The 15,271-nt window shown below is 45.8% G+C and overlaps 1 protein-coding gene across 2 annotated transcripts; it reads left to right on the plus strand.

Moving 5' to 3' along the window:
• Positions 1-1,744: 1,744 nt before the first annotated feature.
• LOC123028879 (arf-GAP with dual PH domain-containing protein 1-like) lies at positions 1,745-15,271 on the plus strand. Of its 2 annotated transcripts, XM_044441180.1 has the most exons (11): positions 1,745-2,043; positions 4,795-4,925; positions 6,958-7,049; positions 7,153-7,235; positions 9,195-9,307; positions 9,863-10,009; positions 11,256-11,339; positions 11,910-11,972; positions 12,619-12,690; positions 13,914-14,145; positions 14,797-15,271. In XM_044441180.1, the coding sequence occupies exons 1-11, from the start codon at positions 1,953-1,955 to the stop codon at positions 14,823-14,825; spliced, it is 1,137 nt and encodes a 378-aa protein (XP_044297115.1). In that variant the 5' UTR covers positions 1,745-1,952; the 3' UTR covers positions 14,826-15,271. The 2 variants fall into 2 exon arrangements, with proteins under 2 accessions (XP_044297115.1, XP_044297116.1); XM_044441181.1 differs by lacking the exon at positions 4,795-4,925 and having other exon boundaries at positions 1,959-2,043.

Raw genomic sequence — 15,271 nt, forward strand, 5'->3', positions numbered from 1 at the left:
GAAGTGAATTCCATAGTTTAACTATGTGCTATGGGGATAAGTCCCTCCTTTTACCTGTCCTGAGTGTTCTACCAAGCAGCTTCATGAAATGACTTTGGGTTCTACTATTAAGAGAAAGGGGTTGCTTCGCCTTAATCATCTCTAGGCTAAACATACCCTACTCTTTCAGCTACTCTTTGTTTCCAGACCACAGCCTATCCCCCCAAAAAGCAGGTGGTAAGGTACATACTTACTGTAACATCTTACATGTTGAAGGAATTTGGAGACCATTGAAAGCTTACACTTTGTGATTTTTCAGATGGCTGAAGGTGCTCTCCTATGCACATTTTGATAAAGGGTTGGAAAGGGTGGGGGAAGGCAGCTGGGCTGCCAGTAGGTAAATGGCTCCAGCCTCCTTCCCTGCCCGCTCTTTTCCTCCTCTTCAAAGCCCATTTGCACTTTCTGAGAGGCATCTGGTACAGCCCTTTCCATGCTGGCTGCACAGGCAGCAGAATGGGAGCTTGGTCATCAAAGCCCCAGCATTGAGGTCAGTCAGAGGACCTTGGAGCTGGGACTCTGCATAATCCCATGGAACCCAGACAGTTTCGAGAGGCCATAGGATTATGTCCTGAAAGGTTTCTTTTCTTTTTTTAATGTCACTTCCAAAGCAGAGAACAGAAAACTGTAAATGAGGAGGAAGGAAGAAAATGTGTTAAAGTAAAACATATCCGCCACTTAAAACTATTTTTCCATTTTGCCAACTTTTTTATATGAACTGTAAATAAACCAATGGAATAATGATTATAAATAGCTGCATTAAAGAGGAAGGAAAAGGGATGGAGCTGTCATATATATTTGGTGCTGCTGCCTTTACTGCAGGTATACATTGCTTACATTAGCTCACAATGCAAAGTTAAGCATTAAAAACTATTTAGGAAGAAAATGGTATATGGGAACCACTTCATGATGATGGCATTCAGGATCACCTGAGCTCTTAACTGACATGCAGAGGGATGTCTGGCTGAGAGACTCAAGTGGCAATTGGAAAGCTATTTCATCTTTTTTAGACAGAAATAGACCTACAACTCCCAGCATGCCACAGCCAGACACAAGAACCACATTCCCTTAATAATGTGCCTTAATAATGTCCCTTAAAAGACACAATTAATTAATGTCCCTTAATAGCCACAAGGTTCCTTTAGTGTTAGAATCATCTGCATTTCCAGAAAAGGTCCACATTTCTTCAGAAGCAGGCTGTACAGTGGGTAAGCATGCCTAAGACTGCAGATTAAATTTAAAAAGTGACATGTAGAACAATGATTTTCAATGGTTTGGGGATTACAGAGGTGTTGCATTGAGATGATAGAGAGTTCAATGCAAACAAATGTTCACGGTCTCTTCCTTATGAGATTTTTTTGAAATGTGAACAATGCCAGCACCAAAGGGCTGTTTGCATAGGCAGCTTATTATGAGTGTTTCAATTAATTTTATCGAACGGGTGCATAGTGTTGCATGTTGGTGATTGTAATGGAGCGCTCTGGGCTGGGCCGTGTTTATCACTTCTGCTCTCCTCCTTCTAGTTCTCGTCCTTTAGCCTTATATATGACATGTGGAAAAACCGGTTCTGTGGTTAATAGCTGTACTTCCCTTTACACCCACAAGCTTGCCCTCCTTCCCTGCAGCCTCCGCTGCTTGTTGTCTGAGCCTATTTCACCTCCACACAGGCCTTGCCTTGCCTTGCCTTGCCTTGCCTGCCTTGCCTTGCAGCAGCCCTTCTGCTATTAGCTGCCTCACACAGAGGCAGCTTCTGATGATCTCTGCAGGTCTCCCTCCCGCCTTCTTTCTCCAGAGGAAATTCTTCGCCCTCGTTATCCTCATCCGGGCTAATTCTATCTCCTGTGCAAGGTACTGGATGTAGATTCAGAGGAAGCCACTCCTGTTCCACCTGGAGGGTTCCAAAGCAGTCAGAGGCCATGGCTGCCGAAGATAACAGCATTGCAAACCTTCTCCAAGAAGTGCAGAGGAGAGAAGAAAATGCCTCTTGTGCAGATTGTGGCGGACCAGGTAAATCTGTCTGGGAGGTGAAAGAAGAACAGAGATGGAGCAGAAAGAGAGGTGGGGGTAGCATTTATGTAGGAAAAGAATAAACATCCTGGAGGCAGTGAAGGCTGGGGCGAAATTAGCTCCTGCTCTTGGGAGAAGGCCGAGGGCTGCAGGCATCACGTGCTTTTATCTAGCTTGGTTTTGGGACATGGGGTGGGTAGGCCAGATTCAGTCATGTGCTGGTTTGTGTGTAGACTTTAAACCAAGATAAAGAGGCTCATTCATTCAATCTGCAGCCTCCAGTTGAGATGAGGTCTGACTAAGCTGCAGAGCTCATGGCTGTAACATGTGACCACCTTTTAAATATATTATTTATTTATTTAAAGTAGTATTACATGGCCCCTCACTTAATAATAATAATAATAATAATAATAATAATAATAATAATAATAAAGTTTTCCAGAGTAGGCACGCAAGGAAAAAGAGAAGGTGAGGGAATAGACTTTGGAGGATTTTCTGTTTCTTCTCCCTTCACCCGGTTTTTGTAGCACTTAACTGACAAAGAGTTCTAGAGAACTGAAAAGTTTGGTCCTGATAAATGTTTTCTCCAGCTGTGGATTGTGTACATACTTCATGTTTTAAAACATTTCAGCTGCTGTCTGTGCTGTAACTAGATCATTTTAGACCCAAGACTGAATGATCCCTAACACTGGAATTACTATGCAAGGCACTGAAGTCATCCATAACCTTTCACCCTGGCACAGCTTCTCACATTCCACTTTGACAGCCCAATTCTTCTTTTTTCCTAAGGCCTGCATGGGAGAATCAAACGAGTGATTAAGATCTTATGGCTCATGTATAAGCCTCTATCTTGTAAAGTAATAGGGTTCATCTCTGCTACTGCTGCCCTGTAAATCTTGGGCAAGACTCTCAGTATGTACTGGTGTTCAAGCTTTTTTTAAAAAAAAATCATGCAATTGCCCCATGATTTTTTAAATCATGCAAATGTGCAGGCCCTTCAGCAAGACACCACCAGTGTCCCCCGCTCTGTGATTCTCTCTTCTCCCCACCATTGTCACTAGCTGCTCTTGTTCTTCCCCCTTTTCTCTTCTGTTCTTCTAGGCTTCTTTTTTCCCCCTTTTGCTACCAGAATGGTCTTTTTTTGCATCCTTCTCTAATAACGTCTATAGTTTTAGCCCACAGGTGTTCTAGTTCACAGTCAATAGAGTTGTTCTCTTTGCGGGCTTTACATTCCTCAGAAATGTTATTTAATTTGTATTTGACACTTAGTGATCTTTTGCAGTTTTAATCAGACTTCTGGTATTAATAGTTCATGGTCTCTGCCATGGTCTGTTCTTGGTCTTGTTTTGGCAGCAAGAATATAAATTCCTCACCTCTTATTTCCACTATAGTCTATTTGATTTCTGTATTGGCTGTCTGGTGATGTACACACAGACAGTCATTTGATCAGTTGCCTGAAGTGTGTATATGCAATAAAGAGATCATTGACTTCATATAATTCTGTGAGTTGTTCTCCTACTTTGTATCTGAAGCCTAGGCCAAATTTGCCCACAAAATTGAATTCTGCTTTGTTTCTTACTTTTGCATTAAGCTCATCAATGATTACCAACATCACTTAGAAAGAAACAGAGAAACAGAGCAAGTCAGAAGGGGTCTCCCAGGCCATCTAGTCTGACCCCTGGCTCCAGCCGGCTCTGCTCATGTGTCACATGTGCATGTCCAGCCTTTTCCTGAATATCCTCACTGATGGGGCTTCAACTACCTCCCATGGAAGCCCATTCCATACCCTAGGGGTCCTAACTGTTAGAAAGTACTTCCTGGTATCCAAATTGAATCTTGTTTCCCTGAGCTTTGCTCCACTGGAATGTATCCTGCCCTTCTCTGCAGGGGAAAACAGGTCTTGACCCTCCTCCATGTGGCACCCCCTCACATACCTATATGTTGCCAACAGATTTCCCCAGAGTCTCCTCTTCTCCAGAATGAAGAGATCCAGCTCCCCCAGTCTCACCTCATACAGCTTTTCCTGCAAACTGGCTACCATCTGTGTGGCCCTACACTACACCGATTCCAAGCTGGCTATACCTTTCCTGTAATGTGGAGCCCAGAAATGAACACAATACTCCAGTTGGGGGCACACCTGAGTCATACAGAGTGGTAGTAATACTTCTCTTGATCTAGAAGCCACACTTCTGGCTATGCAACCAAGGGTGGCGTTTGCCCTCTTGACTGCCACATCACAATGCTGACTCATGTTTAGCCTGCAGTCAACCAGTACCCTGAGATCCCTTTCACAAGTGCTGCTCTCCAGCCACTTGTCCCCTAACCTGTACATATGACACCTATTCCTATTCCCCAAGCACAAGGCCTTGCACTTATCCTCATTGAACAGCATCCTGTTATCCCCCCCTCACTTCTGTAGTCTATCCAGATCCTTCTGAATCTGGAGTACTTACTCCTCAGTTGTGGCCACTGCCCCCTGTTCCAGGTCGTTGATGAAAAGATTGAACAGGATTGGTCCCAGGACAGAGCCCTGGGGGACCCCGCTCACCACAGGCCGCCATCCCTCTTGTTTTGGTGTGTTACCAGTTTCCTCTGAGACACGCTCATGTAGGTTTTTTATTTCTTCTCCTTCAGCATCTGTTGTTGGAGCATAGGCTTGAATGACAGCTATGTTGATAGACTGTTCCTTTTTATCCTCTGCCCCTGTCAAGAACCAGTGTCAACCATGATCACTGCTTTTATTTCACTTAGATGCTGACTGGGCCTCCCAGAGCTTGGGTGTCTTCCTCTGCTTAGTCTGCGCGGAGATTCATCGCAGCATCCCCAGCATCAGCAAAGTTAAGTCAATAAAAAAGGACGACTGGGAAGAGCACCAAGTTCAGGTGAGTCTTGCTTGAAGAAAATTTCTGCCCTGTTATTTGTTTGGGGCATGCATGCATCTCCCCTTCTTTTGTCTCCAGAACACTTAGAGTGGAAAGAGAGGCAGAAGAGGCAGGACTGGCTTTTGTATGAGGCAGGATGACCCTCCGGCATCAGGCAGAGGAGTGGTGAATTGTGCTGCTTCCCCCATGCCTCCTCTATAGGGCTTGCTGATGGCTCTGCTGCCCCACCACCTTCAGTGGGTGCTCTGGAGAGCCCTACCAGCCACTCCTCCATTGTGGCGTTTGTCACAGTGAGAGCACGACTGGAAGGTCTCTCTAGAACAGTTGCCCACCTTCTGTTTGCTGTCTCCTCACATGACAGCCACATAGCTGGAAGAAGTGCCTCTCCACGTGACGGGTGGCAGTAGCAAAGGCAATGCAGGGGAGATGCAACAGTGCACGTTCTCTCCTGGCTTGGAAAGCGAAAGCGCTTGCACCAGCGCTGAAAAGAGCTGGCATTAAATTAGAATGGTCCCCTGTGCATCATAAAAAAGAGGACAAAAAGGGAATCTGCAAGGGTAGGCAAGGGTCACCCTGGCACTTGTGGAGAAAGCCCTGATCCCTCTCGCACCAGGCTGAGTTGTTGCTTCTGTGTATCCTTTAACAGTATGGAAATTGTCACAGTTTAAGGCTACTTCATATATTGCCATTGTAAGGACATTTTAAGTCTACACTGGCAGTGGCGCGTCCACTTTTATTTATTCATTTTTACTTTGCATAGGGCTATCTAAGTAAGAGGCCTACTACACATTTAAAATATCAATACAACCGTGGGCTAACAAATGCACGTGCCATCTCATGCACCCAACACAGAGCTGTTACTGTTTAGTTCAGCTTTCTTCAACTTGATACACTCCAGACATGCTCAGCAACAGCTGCCATAAACCCCAGCCAGCACAGTAGTCCAGCACTGTGGAAACCCTTTCAGCCTGAGGGCCCAGTTCCATTCTGGAGATGTCCCTGGGGCTGCATTCTGTCAGTGGGTAAGGCCAAAGGCAAAAGGGATCAGGTGGAAATATCAAAACTACCAGCATATTTACCTGAAGGTCTCGCTGCAAGTAACTAAACTATAGGAGAGGCATTCCAATCGTATTGAGTATGGAGAGAATTGTGCAAAAGCTAGAAAACCACCAAATGATAGATAGTCTGGGAAAAGGGATGGGGTTAAAGGAAGGGGGACTGTCAGCTGGGGAACCCATGTGTGCTTTCCCTCTCTTCTATCAAGAACTCGGAGGGCAGGAGAGTCGGGGCTCCCCAGGGTGAGGCGCTTGCATCAGGCAGCAGAGCAGGAGGCTCCGTGAAGTGTGTGATTCCTCCCCACCACCCCAGGAGGGCTTGCTGCTTCTCCCTCCTGCCTTCTGTGGGTGCTTCAAGGAGTCCCGACAGCTCCTCTCTTCCTCTTGGTGTTTGGCCCGTGGATCTGATGTTCTGCATTCTTACTGCATCGTGTATTAGAAATCTCAGAATGCAACGCATTAGTCTGGTGCTCATCTGGGGAAATAACTCCATATTGCAGGAGTTGATCCACACGGATCCACACGGATCAGTCCCAAGCCCCCCAGCAGATGCCTGAAAGCGTGGATAATAGCAAACACTATACAATACTGTATACAATAGCAAGCAGGGCCCCATGGGCAGCAAGCTGCAAAATAACCTCGAAGTTCATACTCAAAATAAACTCAAATAAACAATATACATTTCTTTCCTCCAATTTCATTCATTCTTACCTCAGCTCTTTAAGACTTCCTTTGGAATTTTATTGTACTTTATGACTTCTCTTTCGGGCCGAGGTCAGCTGTGGTCCACTGAAAATGAAGTAACCGAGCCAGCGATACAGGGGTCTTGCTGTATCTGGAGAACGAGAATTGCTCAGAGTTTGTAGGTGGTGAGGGGTATGTGGACATCAGGAGGGGCAAGTAAGACTGGAACCAGCCAGGATTGTTCCTGTGTGAGAGGGCAGGAGTGTTCACTGATGCATCTCCCTGCTTTACAGTTTTTGGCACAGCATGGGAACATGGTGGCCCAAGTGACATATGAAGCTAATGTCCCTACGTATTATTACGTCCCAGTCCAAACAGACTGCCTGTAAGTATGCTTGCTCTGTCAAGGTCAGCAGGAAGGGATGGCGGGTGAATGCTGTTGCTCTTCTCTTACCTGTTGCCATATCACCTGTTGTGATGTCTCACAGAGTCCTGAGAGAACAGTGGATACGAGCCAAATATGAAAGGAAGGAATTCATGCAACCAGGAAAACAGTCACCATATTCCAATGGTAACATTCTGCAGTGTTCCAAAATCTATAAAGTGTGATCCTGGCTTCTCCAGCATGCCTGCAGACACTTTATGTGGTGCCCACAACAACCCTTATTTTTATTTTACTTCTTAAGCCTCTTTAATTAATTATTTTAATGAGGATGCTGCCATGCTGCAAATCAAAGTGCTTTCTCTAAAGCCATCCTCATTTGTATTCAAAAAAGTAGTTTTGTGTTTTGATGCTCAGAACCTACTTCTGTCTTTTCTAAGGGTTTTTTTTGCAAGGAACTTTGCCTTTTGTGTCACTTTTGGCCTTATACAAAATCAGCATTTCTCATCCAGCAATGGCTGTCCCCACAGTGACAGCCATTTTATGAATGGGCACCTTCCCATGGCAGCCATTTTGTGAGAATGTCCTTGACACACTCTCAAAATTCCAGATAGACCTACTGACCCAAAAATCTTGGGAATCCCTGATGCAATTCCTTTACTAGGTCAAATTAAAGATCGCCCAAAATATACAAGCTTTTGAGACGTCTTCATCAGGCATGATGCTACAAAAAGTAAGCTGAAGGGGTGGAATGGGAACAGAAGAAAATGGGACAAAATGATTATGGCATGGAGGGACTTAGAACTTTGTGTTTTTTTAAATTAATAATAATTTTAATTTGCAAACAGAACAGAAGAAGACAAAACAAAAAGGTCACCTCACAGTAGCATTAGCAAAAATTCAATATTTGTATCTTAAATATATGAGTGTTAAAATGTTGCTAATGGTATTGTGAGCTGAACTTTTTGCTATATCTTTTTCTCTTCTGTTTGCAAATTCATATTTAATATAAGCAATCAGTATATCTGAATAAGTATCTAAATGAGATTGATGACAATAAGATACAACACTGTTTCATGTTGATTATCAAAACCAGAGCAGAATTTGGCAAGCCAGAGTCTTCTTGGAGCAAGTGCGGACTTCCCTCTCTGATAGGTGAGAATGTTCCTTGTTGTAGCCTGACTAGCAAACATCTCTAAAGACTTAACCAGCAGATTTTTGCCTAGTGGTGGCTCATGAAATGAGTGGCAGTACTAATGCTACAGGATGTCATTTGGTTTCTGGCCGCCCCCCCAGAAGAATCAAGAGCCTGCAGAAGGTGACAGGCAGAATTCTAGTTCAGTATCTGTGGTTTTTGCAGGCTGTAAGCTGGCAGGCACCAGGCCTCTCCACATGAGGCGTTTAACCCACTGCTTTGATTAGGCTTCCATTTTCTTTGCAAGAGAAACAGTGCATCCTGTACAATGCTTTTTCCCCCAGGACTTGTCCTCCTCCATTTTTCTGTGTGTTCAGCCACAAGGTGGCTAAGTGGTATGGCTGTAACATAACAGATTTGTGGCAATGCACAAGACGATCATTTGTTCTGCATTTGAAATCTAATAGTTGACTTCCCTCACTCCACAAATACAAAAAGGCCTCAAAACTGGTTGTAAAACCCAGGGCCCTGGAGGATGATGCTTTCATGAAAAGGATGTTCTGTGAATGCACAGCAAAAGTCACAGTTTCTATGTGTGGATGCTTTGTGCCTGGGAACAAGCACAGCAAGCATGAGGCCCACCACCTAATCAAGATCTAATCAAGCAGTGGCCATTTTTCTTCTGGTGAAGGCCTGGTATTTTCAGAAGGTGGGCAACAGACAAAATGCAACCACTGATGTTTTTCCCTGCAGCAATGGAGGAACATAAGCATTGCATTCCTGAAGCTGCTAAATAACCACAACCCAAGTAATTCCTTTTTTAATCTCTCCTCAAGACTATTTTCCTTCCCCTTCACATATACATCCCCAGGCTGGGAGTTGCATGGAAGGCAACAGGGTGGACACGGAGCCCAAAGGCATGCCATTTCTAAGGCAGCTTCCTATGTTTCTGAGGTTTTGTGATGACTCCCTGTCCATTGTCTCTGCTCACCAGCTTGCATTTCTTCTCCTAGGATTGAAGGAAGGGATCTTATGGAAACGAGGCCGAAACAGTGAGCAGTATCTGCCACGCAGGTTTCTTCTCTCTGAGAGAGAGTGTTGCCTCAAATACTTCATTAAACCAGATGTGAGTAACATGTGACTGGTGAGCTCATCCCAACCCAGAGCATGCAATCTTTCCAAGAGATGTTTCAAGAGTTTTCTTTAGAGTCCTTTAAGGGAGCCCTAGAGCAGGGGTGCAGAACCTGAAGCTCAGGGGGTCAAAACAGCCGCCGGGCAGGTTTCCTCAAGGCTGCAGTCCTTTCTCTGACAAGGTTCCCAGCTTTGCTGCTTTTCTTTCCTCTCCCTGCTTTCTGAAAGGCTCAGGTGCCTCTCCTAAACCAGAAGGAAGAACCCTGAGATCTTTTAGGCCCTACTCCTTTTGTCTTAAGCCCCTGTCCCTATTGGAATATGGTCCCCAGGAGCTTCTCTAACATGAAATTCTGCCCTCGGGGGAAAAAAATCCAACACTCTTGCCTCAGATCGACCCTTGCTTCCCTGATGGTGTCTCACCTAGATTAAAGTTGAAATTGTATGCTGCTTTGGGGCAAGGGCCTGTCATTGTTACATAACTCTGTAATATCCCATGAACATGGTTGATGTTATAGAAATGATAACAATAATAATAACAATTTCTTCTCAGGCAAAAGAACCCAAAATAGCTGTTAAAATTGACAGTGTCAATGCCATGTTCCAGCCAGAGAAGATTGGGAATCCCCATGGCCTGCAAATCACCTATCTTAAAGATAACAAGACCCGCAACATCTTTCTTTACCATGAGGATGGCAAGGTATGTGGACCTGACCTGCCATCATTCTGTAGCACTACCATCTGCATCTAAAGGACATTATGGAGACTTCCTTGATTAACACCATCCTTGAATTAAAGCAAGGGTAGGCAACTTTACAAGGCGGAGGTGGCATTTGAGCCCCAACACACTAAGCAGTGCTTTGAACCAACAGTATGCAGCGCCAACAGAAACATCTTTCACTGCATTTCCATCTGCCTGTAAAACACTGTGTTAATTACCAAAATATAAAAAGCTGGGCCTGGACTCCAACATGGGGCACAAAAAAAGGTTCCAGGGGTACCACGTTGCCAACCCCCATCTTACATGGTGCTAGAGGCCTAAGGCTGCATCTGAATGCAAGCTTCCCTCTGCTCTTCATCTGCCTCCTCTGGTACTCTCCACACCTGAAGCAAACAAGCAGAGTTGCAAGAACTGGTTCCTGATGTTCTTCTTTCCCATAAGGTAGACATTTATCTAGTCTGAGAAATCCCGCAAGGCAATAGCAACATGAAAGACAAGTGCTTAATGTTGCCTATAAATATGTCCAGGCTAAGAATAGTAGAGTCCATCTCTTTAGCATCTTTAGACAGTCCTCTGAGTGGGATGGTGTGAATTGGTGACCTGCAACAGCAGGGGATTGGACCCGATGTCCTTCTTGGCCCCTGTTCTATGATCTTACGAATTCTGGCTGTGGGAGATGTTCACAGGACCAGAATACATGTTATGCTTGCTCATGTAGCACGAAGCTATGTTTCTTCCTCCTTTTGAATTAATATCAGACATGGTGTATGTGGATGGTTCTAATGCATGAGGAGAATTTTTTCAAAAAATTGTTTATAATGGAGCAGAGTTTTGAGGGTAAGGACAGGACTGGGAAGAGAAGGGAAGGGACAGTCTCTTCTCCCCATATATTGAGATCCCTCTTAAATTGTCACTCAGCTGTGTAATTTATGGAAGAAAGCTAGCTACATCACGCTTCCCCAACCCTTCAGATGTGTTGGACTGCAACTCCCATCAGCTTCAGCCAGCATAGCTAATGATAACAGTAACCTATTATTTGGCCCATAGATCATGCCAAGTAACACTTCTTTTATTGGGCTTTGGTTTTCTCAGACCCACAGAGCAATCTTAATCATGCCAACTATTTCCATACATCTAAATGGGGCTTGCTTTTGAGCAAACCTGTTGAAGATCAACCTTCCAATTATTTATGCGTTGTTCTTTTGTGGGCCTTCTCCTTCCCTAGGAAATAGTGGACTGGTTCAATGCAATTCGTGCGGTACAGCTCCACTATCTAAAGGTGGCCTTTCCTGTAGCCAGTGATCAAGAGGTAAGAGTTTTACGCAGTGAGAATAACCCACTCACAAGGGTTATGACCTGGCTAAGTGACCTGGCTTCCCAGGGTGCTTCCAGATCACTCTGCATCATTCATAGAATTTTGCAGGCTAGCCAGACAACATCATCTTCCTGTGTTCCTCCAATGCTGAGAAGAGAAGAGAAATACCTGCACAGTGCCCCTTAAAAACATCAGAACAGCCATGCTGAATCAGTCCACACAGTGGCCAACAAGTACTGGTTTCTCAAGCCACTGGTATACAGAAGCATCTGCCTCTGAGAAAGCTGTGGGCGGTGGGGCGGGGGCTCTTCCAGCTGGCATGACTAGCGGCTGTGGATTCTTGTGGCCAGGAACCTTCCATCTGAAAGCTGCCCTAGTGACAATGCAGGCCTAATTTTTTTCAGCTCTTTTGGCCATTTTTGACTCACGGTGCACACCCACGTGTCCGGCTGGACTAGCCTCAGGCATTTTTATTTGCTGACTAAAAAGGCAATTTGCATATCCAAATTGGCTGGGGGTATCTTTCTGACCCCTGATGAATCAGAAATGATTGCTTTGTTGCAGTTGGCGAGCCGGTTGACCCGAAATTTCCTGAAAGAAGGCTATATGGAGAAGACTGGGCCCAAGGTATATCAGTTTACTGATTTATTAGGTTTATTTTTCTGATTATTCTGCTAATTGCAGAAGCTGTGGGTAGAAAATACGTTAAATAGAAAAAGAAACCTAACTTATCCATGGTTTACTTGAGAGGGGAAAGATCAGCAGAGTTGAAAACATCAAAAAGGCAATCCATAGGGTCCCCAAGGGCACAATCCTAAGCATTCTAAGTTTTAATTGAGCAAAGTCCTGCATCTCCTGAGCTCTAGAACAACCTTCTCCAGGGTGTTGATTTCCAGATGTTTTCAGCTGCAGCTCGTTTCCATGCTGACTGCTGCTGATTAGTTTTAATGGCTGTCTGGTGTGGGTTATATTTCTATTTTATCTTTGGGCTGGAAGATGTTCATTTTAACATGAGCTTTTAATAATATTTTATCGTATTGATGTCTGTTGGTGTTCAGCTGATTTTTGTGGAATGTGGCTTATTGAAGAGGCTGTGTTGTGGCACCCTAATCAAACTCTTAGGTGGCACATCTCAGCCTAAGCTGTTCTGCCGCAGGCAGAACTGATGCAGCACAGGATTCAGAGGAAGTTGTTCTAATGCCACTTTCCCAGATTCAGCAGCAGAGGGCTCTCTCCTCTTGTAAATGTCCTTGGTTCTCTCTGTCCATCGCAGCAGAAGGAGCCTTTCAAGAAACGCTGGTTCAGCCTCGACCATCGCAGACTGATGTACTTCAAGGATCCATTGGTAAGCTGATGAACTTTCCCATATTTATTTCTCCCAGTTCTTTAGCTTTCATATTGTTCTTCCTTGATATTGAGGAAGATTTGCTCCCTCATCAAGTGCTCTCCAGTTTGACTTCAGTGCCAATCATCCCCAGCAGGTAAGCACACCAGCTACAGTCCAACTGGTGGTCCACAGTCCAACATACCTGGAGGGCACCAGGTTGGGGGAGACTACCAAGGTTGTTCCTCAAGGCCTGGGGAAGTGTAGCTCCTATCCTTAAAAATGCTTCCCTGGGCACATCTGCCAGAAACTGGCTTCTCCCATTGGAGAAGGCCCATATAGAGTGAAATCACTGTGCTTCCCACACCTTCTGGGGAGAGGATGTGGAGTGAGTGAATCTGCCCTCTTGCAGCCCCCTCGTTGTCTGCGATTGGAGATAGTTTCCACGGGCCGGAAGTTGCTTCCTCCTACACTAGATATTTTAGGTCACAGGGGACCGGTCACCTCATCACCCAGGCCTTGGCCTGCAGTTCCTCACTCTCCCAGCGACTGGGATGCTTGACTGGGGAAGGCCCTGGAGAGAAGGATGATGGGAAATATATGCTCTCCAACCTTCTTGTATTTATGTTTTCCTGCAAGAATCACAAAAAGGCTCTCACATTCCTCCTCCTCTTTTCCATTTTGTCCTCACAACAACCCTGTGAGGCATTGCAAGAACATAAGAAGATCCCCGCTGGATTAGGCCAGGGGTCCATCTAATCCAGAATTCTGTTCATCCAGAGGCCAGCCAGCTTCCTGCAAGAGATCAGCAAGCAGGGCTTGCAGGAACACCCTCTCACCTAAGTTCCCCAGCCAGCAAGGTTCATAGGCATACTCTCGTGGCTCCTGCATATTGCCATCCAGACTGGGGAAGCTAGGCTGAGAGTGAGTGACTGGCCCTAAGGCACCCAAACAGAGCCTAGAACCCAGATTGCCCGAGTCCCAGTCTGACGCCAGCTGCTGCTCCAAACTGGATTAACTCATAACTTTAGATGTTAAGAACTGCCGCTGTTGCTGCTTTGGCTGTGCCTGCTTCTGACCTTAAGCATTAGGATTTAGGATACATGGCCCATTACCCTCTTTCCAGTCAGTCCCTAGGAAAACTGTTTAACAGCTGTGTTTCTGGGCTGTCAAGCACTCAGATGGGCCTGAGTCCCCATGAGGTCCCTAAGGCAGGCTCTCCTCCTTTTCCTCCCATCACACAGGATGCTTTTGCTAAAGGCGAAGTGTTTGTGGGCAGTGGGGAACATGGGTACAGTGTCACAGAAGGGCTGCCAACCAGCACGCAGGGTTGCTTCACCTGGCAGCATGGCATCACCATTGTCACCCCTGACCGAGATTACCTTTTCACCTGTGAGACGGAGAAGGATCAGCAAGAGTGGCTGGCAGCCTTTCGGCATGTTCTACAGCAGCCCATGACCCCCCAGGAGTATGCAAGTAAGTGAACCTGAGAAAGGTTTCTCCATCTGTCCAGTTCTTACACCTGGACGTGCATACCTTTGCTAACATGTATGGTTTTAGAGCGGGGATGGGGAAAGCATGGCTCCTCAGCTGTGGTTGGAAACCGACTCCCATCATCCCTCCACATTGGCTGTGCTGATGAGGGCTGATAGGAGCTGAAGCCAAGCAATATTTAGAGGACCTCACCCCTGCTTTAGAGCAGGCTTGGACAGAAAGTAGATTTCCAAATGTTTTGGACAGGGGCTTATGGGAGTTGAAGTCTCAGACTTCTGGAGGTCTACCTTCTGCCCACCCCTGTTTTGGAGGGGTGAAGGTGCCTCACATATGATACAACTGTAATCCTCCCAAAAACCCTGTAGGATAAGCTGGTATTATCAACCCTGTACTGGGATGGGGAGCCAAGTAGGAGACAAGGGCTTGGCTGGTGTCACCTAGGTCAGGAGTCCCTCACCCACAGGTGCATCAGCAAATTCTCCACCCCCTGCCCCCTTCCTTTTCTTTAGAACCAAAATAAAAGGTTTGTTCTGTGTCTAATTGTACTGAATTCTGTGTGAATATCTACTTGCAGAGCTTGTCCATGTCTGGCTGTAACTGTTGTGCTCTAAGAGTTTCTCTCTCTTCCTACAGTTGAAGCTTATTTCAAACTCAAGCCCTGATGTCCCTGCAGAGCAAACCTAGTTGCCCTCTTTGGGAAACCCAGGGGAAAAGGAGGCACCTTCTGCCAAAGACGTTGCTTTGCTATATTCCAGTCCCTCATGACTGGGAAGAAGCTTCTTTAAATCTATGAGAGCAAATCTTTTCCATGGAGCCTGCGCATCCTCCAAGTAGCCCTCTTCATCCCGAGCATATGTTAAGATGACTCCTAGCTGGCCATTTGGAAAGTGCCGGATCCAGCTGGACATGGAACCAAGCAGCAAGGAAATCAGATGGAAAGACTAAGGGCTCTGGAGTTGGTCTCTATCACCTGTTGCAAGTCCTTGTGCTGCCCCATCACAGCCCTGGCAGGCTTGTTTTGGTTAGTCGCAGCATGCGCAGTGCCCTCCTCCGGCCAGCACTGCTTGCTGTGGGTGGCGAAAGCCTTCGGCAGGCAGATGCACACATC

This window comes from Varanus komodoensis, unplaced genomic scaffold, assembly GCF_004798865.1.
Source record: "Varanus komodoensis strain SLA01 unplaced genomic scaffold, ASM479886v1 scaffold39, whole genome shotgun sequence".
Classification (NCBI taxonomy): Eukaryota; Metazoa; Chordata; class Lepidosauria; order Squamata; family Varanidae; genus Varanus; species Varanus komodoensis.